Source organism: Protopterus annectens, chromosome 3.part1 (assembly GCF_019279795.1).
Source record: "Protopterus annectens isolate FY-2018-M chromosome 3.part1, PAN1.0, whole genome shotgun sequence".
Lineage (NCBI taxonomy): Eukaryota > Metazoa > Chordata > Ceratodontiformes > Protopteridae > Protopterus > Protopterus annectens.
Window position 1 is genome coordinate 1,568,818,030 of NC_056732.1, and position 23,282 is coordinate 1,568,841,311.

The 23,282-nt window shown below is 38.8% G+C and overlaps 1 protein-coding gene across 1 annotated transcript in view; it reads right to left on the reverse strand.

Moving 5' to 3' along the window:
- Positions 1-21,961: 21,961 nt before the first annotated feature.
- LOC122797809 (vomeronasal type-2 receptor 26-like) overlaps positions 21,962-23,282 on the reverse strand; it is a 153,230-nt gene continuing 151,909 nt past the window's right edge. Inside the window, exon 4 of the mRNA XM_044066331.1 lies at positions 21,962-22,881. Within this exon, the coding sequence (XP_043922266.1) occupies positions 21,962-22,881 (920 nt within the window). The remainder of the gene's footprint in view (positions 22,882-23,282) is intronic.

The following is a 23,282-nucleotide window of genomic DNA, read 5'->3' on the forward strand; positions in this document are numbered from 1 at the left end:
ATATAAAAAACTTTTACACATATTTTTAGATATTTATAAGATATTTTTGAGACATATACATTTTTAAGGAACTTTTTAAGGCATTTTAATGGAATTTAATATATTTGAATATATCTGACTAGATGTCATTATAGATACATTTCCTTATCTTTGCATTTTTATTTTTACTTTTACTTTTATTTTTCATTTTTATTTTCATTTTTAAACATTTGGTATATTTGGATATATATTTTATTATACTTGTATAATATTACCAGTCCTCATCAACTCTGTGTAAAAGGGTCAAATTCAAATTATTATAAACCATGACCCATTATATTTTATATTAATGTGTTATTTCGTATATGTATGTGTATAGTTTGCAATTAATGTAGCACTATTTAAAAAAGCACTAATGTACAGATAGGAATTAATGTAGCGCTATGAAAAAAGCGTTCATGTAGCTTTAAGAAGCTGTAATTTTTTTGGCACCAATTAAGTTATTTAAATTGTATGTAGAGTATGGCGTCTTAGTTCTGAAGAAGACCAGATGTAATGGTTGAAAGCGCTTAACTCTCGTTTGTATATTTTTGAGTCAATACTCTTATTCGTGTCAGTTCGTCCTTTGGTCCCATTAAACTGGATTAAAATCTGGTATTGTGACACTTATTGGTGGATCCGGAGGCTTTTGCTGCAGTTCTTGAGAACATGGATTTATATATCTGATTACATCAAATTCCTTGGAATAACATTTTGTAGTGGTGCATATATATATTTATAAATCATTGAAAATGTTGACCAAATGAGACAAAATAGAACAAGATATCCAAGTATGGTTAAATTAAAGTTTGGTACAGTGATTAGAGAAGAAATTATTAAAATTAATATTTTCTTAGGTTCTGTATGTAATCAATAATACTATCACTACATTTAACATTAAATGCTTTATTAAACTTGATAAAATAATTAACCATGAGTTATATGCCTGCTTTTTTGAGCAATAGAAAGGGTTGTTTTCTGTCAGATTATTAACTAAATATTAGTAAATATATTATGTCAGTCTTAAAGTATTTCAACATTTATGGTTCCTGGTCATCATTAAAATATGCCTTCTTCATCATTGTAAAAGACATTTAATACTGTTAAGTAAGTCTCTCACACTTATCATTAGGAAATGTAAGACCAACTATGAACTTAGGATTGCAGCTAATTCAAAGGGTACCCTTAAGGCCATCATCAGTTATATTAGGAAGATTAGAAGTATCCTACAGCTCTGTACTGAGCATATCTCAGGTGGTACCTCCTTCTCTGACCCCAGGGCTATTACTAATATTCTTGTGGACAGATTCTCTTCTAACTTCATTCCATCTACCCTCCTTTCTCACCCCTCCATTCTCCCCATACAAACTCCCTCCTGAGATCAATTTAGATCATGTCCTTTTGTTACTTTCCAAAATTAAAAAGCACTACTTCCATGGATCCTGGCAATATCCCTGGATGCTTGCTGAGAAGTCTAAAGTTCTACTTAGCAAAACCCTCCATCAACTCTTCAACCTGAGTCTCTCCACTGGTTATGCCCCCAATGAGTGGAGAATGACAGTTGTAGTACCTTTACATAAAGGTAGTTCCTGTACTGGCCCTAGGAATTACAGGTCTATTATTATTAGTTGTATTATCTGCAAGGGTTTGGAACACATAGCTCAACAAATATACAATGAAATGGTGATCTCATATCCTTGGATCTTTCAGTTTGCTTTTGCAAAAGGCAGACAGTGCCTGCTCAACCTGGTTGAGTTATATGAAAGGGTTACTGAGGCCATGGATATAATCCACACTGCTTGTCTAGACATGTCAAAGGTGTTTGCCACTACAACTAATGCTTGGATTATTGACAAATTCTTCCAACTCAACATTAATCCATGCATAGTTTGTTTGACTGGTAACAGGTTGTCTGGCAGAACCCATACTGTTAAGCTTGAGGGTATTTGCTCTAGACAGAAAAATGTCACAAACTGTGTCCTACGAGGCTCTGTCCTGGATCTTCTCCTCTTTTTTATACTTTCTGTGACATAAAGCCAGTATCAAAAGACTTTGTAATTAAAGCAGAAATATATTTGTAATGTTGCTATGTGGTAAAAAGTTACACAGTTATTATCATCCTTACAGACTGTGATGATGTGAGGTATTTCCAGCTATGATTTGTACAGATGCTTGTGTTGAAAAATGTATTTGTAAAGCTGCTTTTGTTAAAATGTACCAACAGTGTGACGTACTGGACAGAAAAAGAAATATACATGCATTATTGTAAGAATGTAAATGTATATGTTTTAATAGGGGATACTGGAAGAGAAGAGGTTAATCTCAATCCACCTAACTCTGAAAATAGTTTGAAATTACATTACCTGGCTTAGACCATAAAGATTATATCTTACAGTTCTCAGTACAGCCAGAGACAAAAAGTCTGTACTAGGAAGCTTTCTTTATTGCATTTGGGGTGAACTAATTGCTACTCTGGAGGGGTGGAGGTTTGAAATTGTTTAATGACTTCCCGGAGCTGCAGCAGATCTTAGCAAGGTTCTATGTGTGTATGTGTGCATTATTGGCACATGTGTGCTAAATCCTGACAGCTTCTAGCCAAGAGAGGTAGCATGGGAACCAGAAGACAGATGGCCAGATGTATGTGATGTCATTCTGTAATCCATCACTAAAAATGATATTTTACTACTAGATGAGAATGAAGTGTCATGGCACTCTGTTTTTGGAACCTGACAAGTCACCTACTTCATCTTGCCTTGCTCTACTAAGTGAACCAGGGAATAGTAATTCTTTAGACCAGTCAGTAAAATATAGTAACATTAGTTAAGTACTGTTTTTCTGTATCTGTGTGAATCTGTTCATCTGTATTAGTTTAATATTTCCTGTTCTGAAACTCTAGTGTTCATTGTAAATAGATATTTAGTATTTTCACATTATTTTATTATTTGTTATTAAATATATTTAAGCTTTTCATTGTGGCTGGTCCTTTAGAGAATATTTTAACCTTTGAGCGTACCTATATCTATTTGGTGACACAGTGGCCACTCCTGAAAGCCTTACTGCACTCGTCAAAGCACTACCATTTGTATTAATATTAATTTCACTCAGTATAATTGGGTACCCTTGTAAGAGCCTTAGAATAGCTGGATTTGGAGTGTTTGGTGGCAGTAACTACCTTATAGTCTAGGCAGAAGGAGCATGGCTAGTAACTCTGTGCCAGCCTTTCCCAGGTGTGTGTGTGTGCGTGTGTGTGTGTGTGTGTGTGTGTGTGTGTGTGTGTGTGTGTGTGTGTGTGTCTGTGCATATGTGTGTGTGTGTGTGTGTGTGTGTGTGTGTGTGTGTGTGTGTATGTGTGCAAATCAAATCTCAAAGTGTGTGTGATAGAGGCTTGGAAAAGGGACATGAAACGCTGGTGTCACAGAGATGGTGCTAGAGGACCTGGCTTGCACACTTGGCTGAGGACTCAACTCTATAGCTGTGCCAGTGGGGAGTTTTATTGAGGATCTGGAGAGAGAGGGAAAACCAGCCCCTGGACTGAGTGTGTTCCCTGTGTGCTCTTAAGGGAAATTGTGCTTGATGCAGAGAGCTGCATCTGGAAATACTGGGTGTATCCATTTTTATTCCAAGTGAATGTCCCTCTCTAGTGTCAGTGGTGAAGATTCAGGCACCTTCATTACTGGCCAAGGTAGGGGATTGCAATACCTTGCATTGTCACACAGACTTTGTTTATTTATTTTACATTTCTTGACTGGGAAAGTCCGACTGGAACGAGGTCCATTTACAGAGGAGGTCCAGGGAGAAAAGCTCCACATTAAACAATACTTGCAGTGGTAATTATACAAACAAAAAGACAAATCACACAAGAAATAATATATAGTTACAATGTATTGTTCCAAGTAAGCATAATTTGCACATAGTTAGGCCCCAGATGGCAGTCAACTGAGGAGTTTAGTACTGTAACATAAAGACAGTAAGCAGAGAAGAAGGGAAGGTAAGAAGGAGTGGAATAAAGAAGGAAAGTATTTATGTGATGCAAGGACAGAGCCAGGAATCCATGAGGTGTCACTTAAGCAATTTTTTGAACTGTGATATAGATGGTGCAGAAGACACATTCTGGAGGAGGTTATTCCACTTTCTAGCTATGGCATAAGAGAAAAGAGCTCTCTCTGCAGTGTTGTTGGCATTGGATATACAGAGGAGGGTTTTGTTGGATGAGCGGAGAGAACGATTTGCTGAATATTGGGTTAGTAGCTGGTTTAGAGCTGCAGTCTTGTGAGGATTCTTTAGAATGTTGTAGATGAGAACTAATTGGTGATAACTAAGTAACTGAGGAAGTTCTAGCCACTGTAGTTCTTTTAGGACGAGGCAATGATAGCTTCTAAAAGCAGAGTTATTGGCAAATTTTGCAATCTTATTGTAAAATGACTCAAGTTTGTCTAAGTCTATTTTCCTGTAGTGGGTTATTATTGGTGCTGCATACATCAGCATAGACAAAATGTGGGTTTGGGCTAGGGTGACCCATGCTTGGTCTGATAGGAAGTTTTTGTGTTTGTATAAAGTTCCCATTTTGCTATGTACTTTTTTGATAATTTGAGAAATATGGACATCAAAATGAAGATTTTTATCTATTTCAACACCAAGGAGCTTAGTATGGGGAAAGGCATAAATTGCAGTGCCATTACTGGAGGTGATAGTGAAGGAAAGAGGAGTGGTTTTGGATTTGATGGGGGTAAATAAGAGTAATTTGGTCTTGTTGGGGTTTAGGATAAGTTGGATATCAGTGATCCATTTTTCCACGGAGCTGAAGGATTCTTGGGTAAGTTGTTGTAAAGTGGTTAGGGATGGGGCTGAGCAGATTAGAGTAGAATCATCTGCATACTGTATAAGTGATGCATGCTGAGTGGAGGTGTGTAGTTTGTTGGTGAAAATGGAGAATAGTAGCAGCCCCAATACTGAGCCTTGTGGAACACCTATGGTAGTTGGCAGTAGAGGTGATAGCACACCTTGCCATTGGACTGATTGTTGCCTGTCAGAAAGTTATATTTTGAACCAGACAGTAGTGGAGGAGGCCAAGGACAGATAGGATAGAGTATCTAAAAGTAGGATATAGGGCGCACTCTGGATAGACTTATAAATGCCCTCGGGCAGATAGCCTAGTACCTACCTACCTATGTGAGACCATGTCAAATGCTTTAGAGAGATCTAAGAATATAGCTGATGTGAAATTGTTGTTGTTTCTAAGTTGGTTAACCTGATTAGTAAAAGAGAGAAGTGCAGTAGTTGTGCTATGGTTTGGGTGGAAGCCATGCTGTGTGTAGAAGAGGAGATTATGTGAATTTAAGAAATGCATCACTTGAGTGTGAATGCATTTCTCAAGGAGCTTAGACAGGGGGGATAGGATAGCAATGGGGTGGTAGTTTGATAGCTCATAGGAGTTTCTGCCTTTGTGTAGAGGAATAATGTATGACACTTTCCATAGTTGAGGGATGCATGCTTCCTGTATGGAGCGGTTGATAAGAAGTGAGACAGGGTAAGCTAAGGATTCTGCTGTTATTTTTAGGAAATTAGTGAGTAAACCATTGGCTGCGAGTGGTAGGTTTCAGTTTTAAGAGTAGTTTTTTAATTATGGAGGTTGGTACAGATGAGAGTATAAAGGAATGTATATTATTGTGACTTGTAGTGGGGGTGGATATAGAGTCATTCCTGGATAGTTGGGTAGATAATGACAGAATAGATTCTGTGAAGTGATGATTAAACTGAGAAGCTATGCTGTCTTTATTAGTGTTGATGTTTGGAGTTGGGTGGTAGTTTTGCTTGGTTTTAGAAGGAAATTGATAGCTTGCCAGACATTTTGGGGGTTTTTGGAGTGTTTGTTTTGGATACCTAGGAAGTAGTTCTGTTTTTCCAGTCTTGTTTGCTTTTTGTCTGATTCTGAAGTTGTTCATAGTTTTGTCTGTTTAGGCTAGTGTTATTCTTTTTCCAGATCTTCCAAGCTTTATCTCTGGACTTTAGTATGGCTTTTGTGCTCCTGCTCAGCCAAGGGGCATAGTTTACTTTAGTTCTAAGTTTTCTAATGGGAGTGACTGTATTAAGGACATTCATAAAAATTCTATTGAAGAACTCAACTGTCTGGTCTAATGATAGAGTTTGTAGTGGGTGCCAGTTACACTGTTGTAACATACTGTTAAGAATTTGTGGATTTACTTTGTGTTCATCCCTAGTTTGCTTATAAAGTAAGGATTTGGGTATGTTTATACATTTATGAAGGAGGAATGTAGAGAAGTGATCACTAATCTTATCAGGTAGACAGCCCACATGGTAATTTTGTTTGGGGAAATTTACTAAAGTCCAATCGAGGATTGATTGTTTTGGGGATTTTCTGTCAACTCTGGTGAGTTCTTGGATTAGTTGTGAGAATCCAAATAAGTTAATATGGTTAGAGGGACTGTTAGAGTTGCAGGCTAGCTAGTCTAAATTTAGGTCGCCTAATAGGATAGTTTTATGAGGCAGGTTGATTGTAGCCCATTGTAAGATTTCTTTGATTATAGGAGAGTTGTTTACTGGAGGGATGTAATTACAGTGAATGTTGATTCTCTTTTTGTTGTTTACAGGTAAAACAGAACCTATTAGGTTCATAGGTTCATAGGTTCATACTAGGCTATCTGCCCAAGGGCATTTATAAGCCTAGCCCATAGATATGTGGCTTTCGCCACCCCTTTAGTTTGAATAAAATGATGCCTATTATTTTGCTGTGCCTCTGTCAAGCAGTGACACTGAAGTAATCCCTGGGGTATATCTGCGATCTCCCATCCATTGGTCAAGATTCCTCTTGAACAAGGCCAGCGAGGTGCTCTGCCTCACATGTACCGGGATTTTGTTCCACAGCATAGGGAGTCTCTGGGTGATGAATCTGTCCCTCCAGCACATCCTATTAATAACCGTGTCAAGGTTTAAGTCTCCCACCCTTGTGGTTCTGAGGGATCTAGATTTTTTGAGGTGAAGCATATTCATCAAATCTGGGTTTGACATGGCCTTATATGTCAGGCACAGGTCACCTCTGAGCAAGCGGTATGAGACTGAATAGAGCTGGAGTTCTTTCAGTCGGGCAGCATAAGACATATTTTTGAGACCCTTTATCCTTTTGGTGAGGAACTTTTGGGGCCTTTCCAGCTGCTGCAGGTGTCGGGTCAGATACATTCCGAATGGGGCATTGTACTCAATCATAGGTCTAATGAGTGATGAGTACAGGGGACGATGACCTCCCTTGATCTAGATGTGAATCCCTTCATGATCAGGTGGGCAATGTAGAAGGTTTTCCTGACTACTTTAGCAACATGAGTGTCAAGCGAAGGCTAGTGTCAACCTGGGTCCCCAGGTCCCTGATGACTTCTTCTGTGCTCAGTGGATTGCCACCTATATGGTAGCTAGGGGTAACCTTGTTTTTCCCGAAGGGTATGACTATGCATTTCTTGGCGTTTAACTTTAGGCCATGGCTCTGGCACCAGTTATCCGTTTCTGTGAGGCCCTTCTGAAGGATATCTGTGTCAGAAGTGTTTTCGACTATGGCACCCAGTTTGCAGTCATCTGCAAACTTTGTCAGCCATAACCCTCCTGCATTTGCTTGTACTTCAGAAAAGTAGATGCCGAACAAGAGTGGACCCAGGACTGAGCCCTGTGGGACACCACTTGTGACAGGCTTTGAGTCTGACATGGCTCCAGCAACTCTGACCCTGTGGGTTCTGTCACTTAGCCAGTTTGCAATGTTTCGGCGTTCAGAAATGTGGGTAGTGGGGTTTGCAGAGGCTGGAGGTTAAGTATGTTTTTAAATAGAATTGCAACTCCACCTCCCTTTTTGGCACCTCTGTCTAGTCTTCAAATGTTATAACCTAGGGGGAGAATTTCTTTTTTTTTGGATGGTGGGTTTTAGCCAGGTCTTAGTAATGGTTAGTATATCTGGGGAGCAGTGGCTTATAAATACGTGTAAGTCATGTAGTTTGTTAGATATACTTCTAGAGTTAAGGTTAATAATAAGTTGTTCTGATGTCTGTCTGAGAGTATTTTATTGCATGGACCTGAGTTGGGGTGTATGTCCCCTGATATTAGTAGCCAGTTTTTAAGGAATAGTTTGAGTTTTATTGCATGTGCTAGGTCTATATTCACTCTAGACGATATTTGTCTACTGAAAGGTAGTGTGGTGTGTGTTTTGTATATATAAAATATTGAGTTGTCATTAAATAGTGTGGAGCAGATGACATTTGTGTGAGTGTGTGTATATATGTGAAAGTATGTGTTATGTAAAAGGCATTGTTTAATGGTGTGTTGTGTATGGCTGTGGTGTAGGCTAGAGTAGTGAGAGTTAGTAGTAAGAGTGATAGTATGCCTTGCATGATTTGTCTATGTGGAGCTTTGGTGTTTAGAAGTATTGTGGTTGAAGAGGTAGGCTGAGTATGGTGGGGGTGGATCCTAGGTACTTAGTTTGCTTATTGGGTGGGGAGTTTAGTTTGGGTGTGGTTGGATGGAATTGTTGAAGGTTGCTGATTGGTGCAGGGGCTGGTCAGATGAGCAGGGGAAAGAATGTCTAGTTGCAGTGGGGGTGTGTGGGAATTGGGGGTAATGTAGGGGAGTGGACTTTTATCCATGCTTTTCATTTACTTTGTTTTGTTGCGGGGGTGACCTTTTAGTATTATCATTGTGTGCTCTCCTAGAGAGCCTCACATTTTATTTTAGATTTATGTGTGATGCCTGAATAAATTCATATATATTTATTTCATTAATCTCACACTTGTGGCTTAATCCCTTCTTTTTCCCTGTGCTTATGTTTCCTCTCATATTGGGCTATGGTGTCCAATACATCTGGCTCCATAAACCTCCATAGACAGACTCACAGAGTGTAACCTTAAACAGATGACGTTCATCATTCAGGCACTACTGAGACATGGATCATTCATGTTAAACAAGGGCTGAGCTGACAAGTCCACCTGAGACTGTATCTGGGAGCAGATAGTCAACAACATTAATGCTGTTGGGGGACATGGCCTGAATTATCAAAAGACAAGACATCATGCCAGTGATATGATTAAGAATGCAAAGGTTAGGGCAGCTGTGACTGCCTGGGAAAGAGTGGGCACTGTTGGTGGCCCTGCTATTGAACCACCACTGACTGATACAGAGGAGTTCCTGTCCACTGTCAGAGATCCAGACTACTCATCAGGAGACTCCCAAAGAGACAGTCATTGATATTGGTGTTGAGATGGAGGACAACCAAAGTGTGTCTACTGCTGAACTTCCAGGTATGCCATATAAAAATCAAGCATTGTGTATATATGTATATGTGTGTGTCTGTCTAGTTAAAATATGTATGTGTACATATATATATATATATATATATATATATATATATATATATATATATATATATATATATGTACATGGTTTACTATTATTTAACTGAAGTGGAGTTGGTTGACTCCACTTCAGACGAAAACCCAAACCTTGAATGTTGGCAATGTCGAACTCCGATATTGCCAAACTACAAATCTCACCCCATCTCGACCCATGTTAAAACCCATCCCTAGGTTGCATTTGACGTGTAATTCAGCAAGTTTGGCTGTGTGAGTTTTCACAGGACATCAGTTGATATGATCAGTCGACTGAGTCCATTTCAATTAAATAATAGTAAACCTATATACACATTAATATCAGAGAGAGAGCATGTGACTGGGATGGGGTAGAAGAATGAGAGAGAGTGAGAGAGAGGTTGCTGGATAAGTAAATTGTAAGGGAGGATTTTTCTATAAGATGTTTCTTATTAGGCAGATGTAAAGTGGATTGTTTTCTACTCATTGTGTCATTTGCATTGTGATACTTATCATTCATCTTTCATCTCCATTTCTTCTGTCTGGGCATATCTGGTACTGATTTGCATGGCCACCTGCACATGGTAGGTAATTGCTATTTTCTTTTTATTGTACATAAAGTAAATTTATGTATACATTCAAATACTTTTTTAATTGCATTTGTATGTAGTATTGCTTAACTTACATTTTCCATGACATTTGTTTGATCAGTTTTTATTCTGTTTCTGTCTTCGTTGTGTTAATTACTTGCTATCTAAAGTGATCTTGACATTGGTACTCTGGAACTCCTACTGCCTTATGTAAGAGTGTCAGTATGATGATGATGATGGTGGTGGAGATGAAGAGGCACAGTTTGAAGGTGCAAAGGGTCAGTCTGATACTGAGATTGTGGCTCCCACATTCCCTGCCCACATTTCAGACACAGTCACTATGCCTACACATACCCATGACATGGAGCCCTCAAATACAGGACAAGTTGATGGTGACATAGTTGGTCAGGGTAGTATGGTTACTTCAGTTGCAGAACTGGCTGAGTCTCCCTGTAGTCATCATGACAGCAAGTACCACACAGTTGTGTTTGTAGAGAAGCCCAGAGGAGGACTGCTGTCAATAGATGCCACACCGTGTATGTGTAGGGTCGTCACAGAGTATAGGCTTGTTCCACCAGGGCCTTAGAAGAAATAATGTGAGTATTAAATGTTGTGTATTCTGACATGCAAGACTGCCTTGATCATGTGGGTGACTCCTTGGACAAGATGAATGACACAGTGGATCAAGCTGTGTCTGTAATGGAATGTCTGCTGGGGAGGGTCAGCATCCATGTCGCCAGAGAGGTGTTACATCATCAGATTTTAACCAATGTAGTTGTGCAACATCTTACTCCTGTAGTGGCACTTCTTCCACTGCTCTGTCAGTGGTTAAGGTGTCCACACCCAGATGTGGTAGACCACGTGGTGGTGGTCTGGATGTTGTCATGATGACAACTCATTCAGCAGGCATCTTTCACATTCAGGCAGCAACCCCAACTTCTAGCCAGGGTTATTGAACTAACAGTGCAGCTTCTGGCAGAGGTAGTTCCCCTGATCAGGGTCAACAACAGTGAACTGACTGCTATACCATGCACAACTCACAGCTGTCTGAAATACATGCAGGTAGTGCTAACACAGGTGCTTTGATTGTGTTCATGCAGACACACACACATTAAAGTTCAATTAAAGTTCATCTTGCTAATATCACCTCAGAGACACACAGACACACACACACAGATACACACACACACAGACACACACATGCACACATACACACACACACACACACACACACACACACACACACACACACACACACACACACACACACACACATACACACACAGACATTTTATCTAAACAAATACTACTGAATGATAACACTCTGTTGTTATTAGCCCTGAAAATTGTATACTATTTGAAAAACTGGTTTCTTACACATGGGCACTCACTTTTTTGGTGCCAGACTTGCCTTCATGTAACCATTCCGCACCCCCACCCCGTGCAAGTGGTAATGTCTGTGCCCTGCCTTTTGCACACTTCATTGTGACTTTGGGTTGCTTATATCTGATGCTCAGAATGGATAGCTGATGCTTGCTTAGTCAGATACATATTTACAACACATGTATTGCAAAACTTGTTTCATTAATGTTTCTTTTTCTATTCAGGTGTAAAATATTTATGTACTTGACTGTAATGGTGTTAGTTTTATTATTCTTATTCATTTAGCCTTACTAGTTATGAATTGTTGCTTGCTCATAAATGTGTCCAAATGATGGCCAATATTGACCTGCTCACTGTTGGGTTATCAACATTGGTCAAATATCATGTGGAATGCACAATATTGGGCAGAATCATAGCTGTATTTTGCTCATGACTTACTAAAGACATTACTGTAGACTTGAGGCATGTTTCATCTTATTGACAAGCATTTGCATATGAAAAATAATCACTGAGAATTATCTTGTTTTTAACATGTTCAACACTTACCTTGGATAATACCACAACTACAAGATGTGCCCCTGAGGGTTGACTCAGTCTGATGCTGACAAAATACAACCACTACATGGTTAAGTAAACATTGAGAACTTTGGCAGGTATCAGTTTTAATATTTGTATGTGCTTAGGTTTGCACTTTTTCAGTTAGATGATAATTGTATATGCTGTCCTTTGCTTTGTAGCCAGAGCCATGGCATATTGTGTACATATTGCATCTGCCAGCACCTGCAGCAGATGGCTCTTCCTCAGACTCCTCATTTCTATCAGCTGGAGTTGCTGGCCCTGCCTATGATCCTGGAAACTGTGGCCCAGGACTTTATTGCCCTTGTTGAATCTGTTTCCTGAGAATTACATTGTGCAACATGGCACAGACTATAATTATTTTGAAAAAGGTGGCTGGGTCATACTGCAGGTGACCTCCTGATGTGCATAGGCAAAGGAAACTTGATTTAAGCAAGCCGAATACACATTCTGTTATATTCCTAGCTTGAGCATGACCATCGTTGCATCCTTGCTCAGTGGGGTTGTGTGGGTTTCTCATATGTGTCATGAGCCAAGGTTCTAGTGCATAACCTGCATCCCCCATCAGATGCCCTTGTGGAAAGTGACTCCTAGCAAACCTTGTGTACAGGTCACAGGTGTGCTGTATGTGTGAGTTATAGAAACTGCAAGGGTTACATGCATACACATTGTTGATGATCCCTTGGGATTGCAGACAACCTCGCAGTTAATGGAGTGATATCCTTTTCTTTTGATGTGTATCCTTCCCTGTTTACTGGGAGGGACTTTTATTTCTGTGTGTGTGCAGTCTATAGTCCCTAGAACCTCAAGGAAGAGTGCTGTGACATAAGACTGTTGCGTGGTTGTTGCTGTCTCCTCTGGGGTATGTGGAAACCAGATATGATCTCTTGCATATTGTAACATTGCATTTAGAAAGAGATGTAAGATTCTGGAAGCTGAGGCCTGTGATACCACTACTATATCCCCTGTGGGTCTGGAAAGTCTCTGCAGCTAGTATTTTGTTTCCAGTGGAACAGGTTCTCAAGTGAGGGTGACAGAGGCTATGTATTTCCTGTATAGCTCTACATTTTTTGTATTATGAAGTCATGATATGTCAAACAGGGTCTGAACACCCTTCTCCCTCTTGGCCAAAGTCTGGCAGCAGCAGCAGCAGCACCTTGAATTGAAGCTTATTGCACATACATGTTTAGGTTTATAGGAGGTTACTAGGCTATTGGTCGTAGGGCCTTTATAGGCTTAGCCATGTTATACCCTTTTTCCCTTATTGGGCAAGTTGTATGGTCTATATTTGCAGAGCTAGTCTATGATCAGCACCAACTGCTGTTATCCAAGAGGGACATAGGTGACACCCCCGGGGTAAATTTACTGTCTCCAATCCAGTTGTCTAAGTTATGTGGAGCTATGTTTTACATGCATTTGAAGTTTGTTTCAGGGGAGTGGCAATGTCTGGGAGAAATATTTGTCTTTGCAGCATGTACTGTTAATGTCACAGTTTAGGTTAAGATCCCTGGAGTGACTGAATCTTGTCCCATTTGACTTGCGGATGTGCAACATTTCCATTAGGGCAGGGTCCAAGACTACTCTGTAGGCCAGGCACAAGTCGCCTCTCAGCAGCCTATAAAATACAGAGTACAGTGACAGGACCTTCAGTCTGTCCATGTAGGTCATGTGTTGAAGTCCCTGAATGTTCTTGGTGAGAAATCTCTGAGGTCTCTCCAGCTCCTGCAGGTGTCTGGTGAGGTACATACAGAAGGGGAGTTAAGTAGTCTGTTAGTGGTCTGATGAGGGATGAGTACACAGGAGTTATAACAAATTTATTTCTGGATGCGATGCCCTTACTTATGAGATTTTCAACCACTGTGGACACATGGTGATCAAAGATAAGGTTGCTATCAACCTGTGTTCCCAAATCTCTCACCACAGGGTTTGAGCTAAGGGGGGGGGGCACTGTTACTATTGTAATTTGCAGGGACTTCCCCTTTGCTGCAAGGGATGATAATAGATCTTTGTGTATTTAGTTTAAGTCCATGGCTTTGGCATCAATCATTTGTCTGTGTAAGCCCTTTTTGTAATATTTCAACATCACTGGGGGACTCATTGATTGTACCCAGTTTGTAGCAGTCATTGGTGAACTTGGTAAACCACAAGCCAACAACTGTCAGCTGGACTTCTAAAAGGATTCCAAACAGTAGGGGGCCCAACACAGATCCTTGTGGTACACCACTGGTAACTGGTCTGCTGTTAGAGGAGGAATCCACAACTTTGACTGTGTGCATTCTGTCAGTGAGCCAGTTGGCTACCCATGTATTGACATATGGGTTAATTCCCAGCTGGGTGAGTTTCTCAATGATGCCTGAGAGGGAGATTGTGTCAAAAGCCTTGGCTACGTCAAGACATGCTGTATGTACTGTTTTGCCTTTATCCAGGGCTTTGGTGACATTCTTGAAGAAATCTGCCAGGTTCAATAAGCATGATCTACCCTTAATGAAGTCAAATTGGGTCCAGTCAAGAGTTTGAAAATCACTTGTCTTTGTTGATAAGGTCCATGATGATTCTGTCCATGACCTTGCAGATAAGGCTAGTTAGGCTTATGGGTCTATAGTTCTCAGGGTCAGCTGATAGACCCCCTTTGTGCAAGGGAAGTGCTGTTGCTGTTTTCCACTCTCCTGGGACAAAGCCAGTACTTTGACTGTGATTGAAGAGAGTGCCAAGTGATTTCACTAAGTCCTGTTTTAGACCATTTAGTAGGTGGCCTGGGATGTTATCCATTTCCACAGAGGCTGTGTTTTTGGGCACGGAGAGTGCAGTTAGGACCTGCTGTTTGAAGATAATAAGTAGAGGACTGGTGACAGGTATGTTTTGGGGTATGTCTGGTGGGGATAGTGGGGGTGTGAAGTTTACATCAAATCTGTCTGCTTGCAGAGTCAGTATGAGTGGTACTGTTCACTACTAGCTCTGTACAAAACTGGGCCTTCCCTTTTAGATTTCTGACATCGCTAAAGAATGCCTTGTGATTATCCTTACCTAGGAATGCTAGTTTAGTTTCAGAATTGGCTTTAGAGGACTTCAGCATCTTCCAAGATAAGGAGTGTTTCCAGTGAGTGCAGTTTCTGATTTAGACTCCTAGCATTAAGCAGCATAACCTTGAGTTTGTCTCTAGTGGATTTTTTTACATCAGGAATTTTGTGTTATGACATTACCTAAAAAAGGCACTATGGGGGAGGCAAGTACCTTTGTCAGTAACCGAAAGCCAAGAGGCAACAAGTGAAGACAATCTCTGGCAAAGTAGAGTGGTCTATCGACCATATCTTCTCAGGCTGACAGGTACTGGATCCCCCTGGACTGACACCAGAAGCTAAGCCAATTGTTGAAGTCAATCATTTTTTTGTATATATTGAGGCATCATCCTGGGTGAAGGTAGATTGCTGCTTAGGGATAGGGACATACCTGCCTGGGACACATAATCTGAGAGCTCAGTCATTTCTCTCTTTATATAGTCCTTTGATGCATGTCTCAAGTCATTCACTCCAACATGGACTATGACCGAATCATAACGGTACTTGTTGTTGAGAGATTTGAGTGCGTGCATGATCTGACAGATACTGGCACCTGACAGGCAGCTGACCGTGACCTTCTTCATGTCCAGCCTGGTGAGGGGGACATCTGTGTGTCTCACTATGGAGTCGCCTATGACCAAGACATTTGGTTTTGCCTTAGAGGCTTATTGGCTGAGACACTGTTATGTTATGTGTATTATTATGTAAAGTGGATTCTGTTGGGTCTACAGTGTGTGCAATAGGTTGCACTTGGTAAGTCTCTAATCTTTAGGTAGGCTTCTAGCTAATACCTCTGCATATGTAGGTTTATGTGTTGTGAGCTTATGTTTAAGTGGTGAAGTGTGTCTGCTGACAACTATTTGATATCTGGTTTGTTATCATGTGAGAGAATTGATTCCAAATTAATAGTATAGCTACATCTCACACATGTTGTGATTAATGATGGCAGGAGCAGCCTGTTATATTTTTTTCTAAGTGCCTTTGTAGCTGTACTCCAAAGAGATTTGGATTTCAGGGTGCAACGAGTATACATTATCACATTATATGTTCTAGAATAGATCTGCCATGTTGGATTGGTTAATTAGCATGCAGTTCAACTACTTATGCTTTCACTAGCATATTTTAAAATGTACCCTTATTTTCAGGGTGTGCAGGAATAATGAATACCAAATAGTGGGTTATCATGTGTGTGTTGCACACACAATAGCACCACTAAGTTCAGCCATTCATGAATCTGGCCCATAAACTTTTAAGTTTTTCATGTTTTTAGGATGAAAACAGTTGTTCGACTTTGGTGATTTTTTTGGTGAGATTATTAAAATTTTTTGTATGTGGAATAAGAAGCATCGGTTTTATGACTCCTGGTTCTTTGTGGCAGACTTGTAAAGTGCATTGTTTTTTTTTTGGGGCACATACACTTTATGTTTTGGATTATAACGTATGCCATTTTCTATTGAGATTACAACTTATCAACACATCAGCTAGCAAAATATTTTCTTTCATTCTTCAATATTTGGTAAAATCCCAGCAGTGTCAAAAAACTGAATTTAAGGTATATAGCTGGATTCAGATGAAAAAAAAAATATTTGGAGTCACCTTTTATGAAAGTGGAAGCTGTTGAGCCTAAAACAGAACTCAGACCTATGGAATGCACCATGCTAATTCACAGCCCACTCATCCTTTCTTTTAATAGGTTCACAGGTGTTTACTAGGCTAACAACCACAAGGGCCTTTTTAAGCCTAGCCATGCATCCAAAATCTCTGATAAGTTCTGATACCCTTAATAAGTGTAAGAAGTGGTTTGGGAGATGAAACATCTACAAGCAGGGACCTGGGAGACGAATGATTTACAGGCTGCTTGTGTCCATTAGAGACATAGGTGTCAAACCAGGGATGAATTTCCTGTTCCCCATCCAATTGTCCAAGCTGCACTTGAATTGGGTTAGGGAGGATCTCTGCTTCACATGGATGGGGAGCCTGTTCCAGAGACGTTGTAGGCTTTGGTATACATACAACAGGTTCTATTCATATCATAGGCAAGGTTTAGATCTTTAGAATGGGTAATTCTGGTGATGTTTGTTTTGTGGATATGCTGGAGGTCCATTAGAGTGGGGTCTGACAATGCCCTGTATTCCAAGCATAGATCTCCCCTCAAAAGCCTGTAGGAGACAGAATACAGGGATAGGATCTTGATGTGGTCTGCATAGGACATTCTACTTACTCCCTGTATTCTTTTAGTGAGGAAACTCTGTGGACGTTTCAATTGTTGGATATGCCTGGTTAGGTACATACCAAAGGGGGCATTGTACAATGTATCAATGATAGGTCTGATGAATGCTGAATGCAGTGTAACAATGACCTTATTGGACTTAGATGCCATACCTTTGTTTATAAGCTGCACAACATAGAATGATTTCCTCACTTCCTCTTCCATTTCAAGACCCATCAAAGCCCATGAGTTACCATAAAAACGATCTTAGCTCTCGATGATCTTCTCACATTCATTCCAGTTCTGACTCTGACATCATATTTTTCTATTCCATCATTCCATCTTGCATCTTAAAATACTCTTTGCTGTCTTCTGGTCCATAAAATACTCATTTAATGTCCCTTTCTAGATCCCATTTGTTGTATTACAGTGTTAAATTAATGCAGGTTTTCTACAGTTTCCTGCTACAAATGAAACATCCTACTTTAATCTTAAAAGCCTATCTTAATCCAGTTGGTCTGACTATTCCCATTTACATATTTAGCTTCTTTCCCACATCATCTCCCTTTGTTTTTGTCCCACATGTCTCTCAGACTAGGCTGCCTAAATCTGTCACTCAGACCTGTAAAGTTTCCTTGACAATACCTTGCGCTTCAACTAACTGTCTGATAGTTAATGCAGAGGACTAAAGCTCTGAGCTGTTCCCTCTGCCCCATGCGTGTGTACAGGGTTAAATCCTGTCCTCCTTCATTTGCCTATTGGATGACTTTGAGCAAGTCACTTAACGCAACAGTGCTCCACAGTTGCCCCTATAAAAGGAGAACTGGTCCAGTGGGCTTACTTGCAACCTCAACAAATACATAAGCTTTAGTACCATTCATTCTTTCTCATGACATCCTGCATTCATATCAAATATATCTTAAGATTCTTAAAATCTACAATACAGCTAAATTTGATGAAATTATTTGTTACTAATTCTTATGGTCAATTGTTCCTATCTTAATTTTTAACACACACATATATATATATATATATATATATATATATATATATATATATATATTATTGCATTTAATGTTAAGTTTCTCTTTCTCAGTCTTTTTTCTGAGACTGATTTTTCCTTCACCAGCATAATCCCCCTTCTCAGTTTCCGCTGATTTAATAACACTTTGAGCACCATCTTAACCACCACTTCTCACTCAGCTGCATCTGATTGTTTCCTCTTTAACATCTCTCTACACATCTACAAATTGAGTTTCAACCCCAAATTATTTCCCTCCTGTTGACCCACTTTTACCCTTCTGTCTAGTTCATTTATATCTCACAAAAATAAAATAAAATAAAATAAAAAGCTCTCCCCTGTTATACTCTTTATGCACATTTATTTTTTTTGTAACAATCCCTCATATAGTACCTACCTTTCTGCTAAGTTTTACTCTTAACACATTTCTTGGAGATGAACAGAAATCACAGATTGTCTATTCTTACAGAATACTTTAAAATGGCAGTCACACATTGCAAGCTTGGTGTTGTCTGAATAATATACTCCTATAATGTATAATTTTCAACTTGCAGAAGAACTTCACCTTCCCCAATCCCCAGACCATATTACAGCATGTATACTTTTCTTTTGTTAGATTTCATCAAAAAAGTTTAAAGTTTGTAGGTAATCAGTGTTCCATGTTTTTCTTGTTGTACTCCTGTTCTGAAAACAGAATCTTATATGACTCTTTCATTATTAATTAATTAATTTATTTATTTGACATTTGTTTTCCGGGGAAGTCCAACTAGGTTACATAACATGTTTTCAGAAGAAGCCTGGGGAGAAAAGCTCCACATATAAAACTCTGTTGCACATATTACACACAGCTCCACATTTATAAGTTTGTTACACATATTATACCATTCATACTGCAGCCAAAGAAAGAGCAACAGAATCTATCCCCCTATTCATATTTCCCGAATGACTGTAGGTGCGAATCAGGTATAAGAGGTAGTGAAAGCTGTCACCGAGCTCCAGTATGTAAACTTAGGCACAGTTTGGTATTCAGAAATATGAACAGTTAAGTAGGACTAGGCTTGTTGTACCTGAAGCTTTTGACACTGAGAATGGATCACCTATTCATTTTTGATATACAGGTTTAGTTTTTGTTTTCTAGCACTGTGGTATTAAGAAGTGCAATGTACCAGTCATATGACTGGGTGCATACCTAGAAATATAGGCAAAAATTAACTGTTCAAAGGTTTATAAACAGAACACAACACTTTTTGTAGTTATTGTAGTTCAGAATATAGATACATGCATCATTTATTTCAAGGTGCATATGAATATAGAATGTTTCCTACGTTACAAATCTCTTGTCACTTGAAAAAAAAAATCTGCCGAATCATAGGTAGAGAATCACAGACAAAATAATGTGTCCAAAAATGAGGCATACCTACTCCTGAAACACATCTTGGAAGGGTTTCATGGAAAAAGCTTTATGTTTTGGGTTGCTATACAAAGGATTCACTTACTATGAACTCTCATTAGAAGGGTTTCTTTATGAATAATTGAAGCCTTATAAATAGCTCTCATTCTCTGATTAACTCTGACATTTTATAAAACTGACTCACAGGTTTCTTTTGTGTTATTCCACTGTTGACGTCTTTTTAAATAGGATCAGTCACTGTTATTTATGTTTGAAAATATTATTTATTCAGTCACAAAAAACACAAGTATAGTCATGGCTCGAATAAATGGATCCAGGAATAAAATACCAAGAAAACTTATGTAACACAATTGCATCCAGTGATCCAATCAACTGACAGGGAAGCCAAAAATAAAAGTTGAAACAAAAGCTTTTATTAAGTGAGCACTTTCGTGGTGTCAGAGCACCACTTCTTCAGACCTTTAACAACTGTTCTTACCCAATCACATTTATATAGTATATACATTACAGCACAACCTATCAACACACTTGTCTAATTAAATAATTAACAGCTAATTGATCAATATAAAATATTAAAGCAACATGAACAAATCTGTCCCTATCTAACCTAAACTGTCATACTCACTATATACTAAACATATTAAAAACATATTTAAAAAATACATTCTTAGACAATATCCATCTATAAGCAGCAACTTGACTTTGTCACAAGCAATAACACTCAAAAGTGCATCTTGTTCAGAAGAATGTATATAACTATTAACAAAATATATATACTTGTATGTATAACAGAACTAAAAACATTTATACGTATAAGTCCCACTTAATACTATAAAAAAAGCATGCACCCGAAACATATATTTAAGAATGTTATTAGAGGCCAGGCATTAAGAGTTTCCAGATTAACAGCCATAGAAGATGATTTTAGAAATGAGGTGGACCATTTGAGAGAGCAGTTTAAAGAAAGAGGGTATACAGACAATGCCACAGCTAGCATTTTGGATGAAACCTTAACACTAAGGGCTACTACTGGCAAACCCTACTTTTTGGACAATGAGGGAGGACAAACTAGATCATTTGCCACTAAGAAAAATATTGTTCAAGTAATGTGGACAGAATTATGAATATAGTGAAGAAACATTGACCCATACTCACGCATGACCCTGAAATTGAGGTGATAGTAGGTGTTAAACCCACTTTTTTATTTAAGAATAAAAAACCTCTGAAAAGGTTTCTCTGTTATCCCACCACTAGTGAGGGGAACTATAGATGTTGCCATAGGTACTCTATCATGTACTAGAAATAGTCAGTGTAAATTCATTAATACGAACAACATTTTTAAACACCCTGATACCGGAAAAGAGATAAGGTTTAACGTATCAGCCAGTTGTAATAGTAAGAATGTGATATACTTGGCTATATGTGATGCCTGTTCTTGCTTCTATGAGGGCAAGCCAAATAGGGAACTTAGATTTAGAATACGTGAACATCTTTTGAACATCAAGAATCTAACCCTAATGAATGCCCTAGTGAAACATGTGTCCACTGAAGGTACCTCACATACATTTAGGTTTTTGGTTATAGAAAATTTCAGAGAGAATGAAAGAGGAGGGACATAATCAATAGAACAGAAACATCAGAGACTAGATGGATCATAAGGTTACAAGCCGATAGAGGTAAAAGTCTGAATGATAGGTTCCCTATTAAACCTATATTAAGAAACAGGTCACTTTTTTAATAATAGTATTAAGTGGGACTTATACGTATAAATGTTTTTAGTTCTGTTATACATACAAGCATATATATTTTGTTAATAGTTATATACATTCTTGTGAACAAGATGCACTTTTGAGTGTTGTTGCTTGTGACAAAGTCAAGCTGCTTATAGATGGATATTCTCTAAGAATGTATTTTTTAATATGTTTTTTAATATATTTAGTATATAGTGAGTATGACAGTTTAGGTTAGATAGGGACAGATTTGTTCATGTTGCTTTAATATTTTATATTGATCAATTAGCTGTTAATTATTTAATTAGACAAGTGTGTTGATAGGTTGTGTTGTAATGTATATGCTATATAAATGTGATTGGGTAAGAATAGTTGTTAAAGATCTGAAGAAGTGGTGCTCTGACATCACAAAAGCGCCCACCTAATAAAAGCTTTTGTTTCAACTTTTATTTTTGGCTTCCCTGTCAGTTGGTTGGATCACTGGATGCAATTGTGTTACATTATTTATTCAGTCAAAAATTCATTTTTTTGCTTTCTTTCTTGAAATAAAAAGTTATGTTTGTCATATCTAAAACAGAGCTTTGTACAATAAACACACTGACTCTGCACTATTTTTATTCAACTTTACTATTAAATGCTTGTTTCCCTGTAAGGACTCCTCTCTTGTTCTTATCAGGTCTCAGCAGGATAGTATAGCATTTAGGGAGAAATATACATCCAAGCAAGCCAGCACTGGAAGACAGGATGGCAAATATCTCCACAGCAACCATGTACTTCCCCTTTGTGCTTAGATAGGCTGGGATGAATGACAGCCAAACGCTAACAAACGTTAACATACTGAAAGTTATGAACTTAGTTTCATTAAAGCTGTCGGGCAGATTTCTAGCGAGGAAAGCCACTGTAAAGCTCAGGCATGATAGAAAGCCCATATATCCTAGCATACACCAGAAAGCACTAATAGAACCTTCATTACATTCTAAACTTATAATTCCAACTTGGGATTTGAAGTTCTGTTCTGAGAAAGGTGGTGACACACTTAACCAGACAATACAGATAATAACCTGAAATAGCATGCAGATAAAAATTATTGCAGGAGGCAGTTTTGGTCCTACCCACCTGTTTATACTGTTGTTTGGTTTTGTTGCTCTAAATGCAATAATTACAATGGTTGTTTTAGACAACACACATGAAACACAAAAAACAAAAATTAGTCCAAAAGCCACTTGGCGTATCTTGCACACTGCTGGTGTAGGCTGTCCGATGAATATCAAGGAGCAAAGGAAGCAAAGTACAAGGCCCAGCAGGAGGACGTAGCTGAGAGCACGATTGTTAGCCTTTACAATGGGAGTGTTGCGATACTTGGCAAATATAAACAGAACAAAGACAGTAACCAATGCACTGAGACAAGAAATAGCAGCCAAAGTTACTCCTAGGGGGTTTTGATAGGCGAGGAACTCAGTGAGCTTTGGAATGCAGACATCTCCTCTGGCATTTGGCCAATGGTCATCTTGACATTTTATACATTCCGTGGAGTCTAAAAAGAGAAAATGTTTTAGAACATGTTTTTGCACATTCAGCTGTAATAAAAAACAAACATTTGTAAATGATATTTTTCATGATCTACAAGGACACAAAGAACTGCTTTTGTAGTATCTGGGTTTGTCAAGATCCAGAAATCTTCATCAGCATTGTTGATATGTCCCATACTGTTAGCACATTGCCAAAGTTTATGTAATCTTGGCATGTTGTGAGCAATCAGCCTATAGAAGCACAGCAGACATTTGAGGTGTAGGATGTACTCTACTATCGCATTACTAGAATGTATGCGGCCACTATAAGTCATTAACAATCAACCTACACTCAGCTATACTGTAGCCAGACATTCCCACAGTAAAATACAGCCATGTCTGAGATATGCATTGATTGAGATAACAC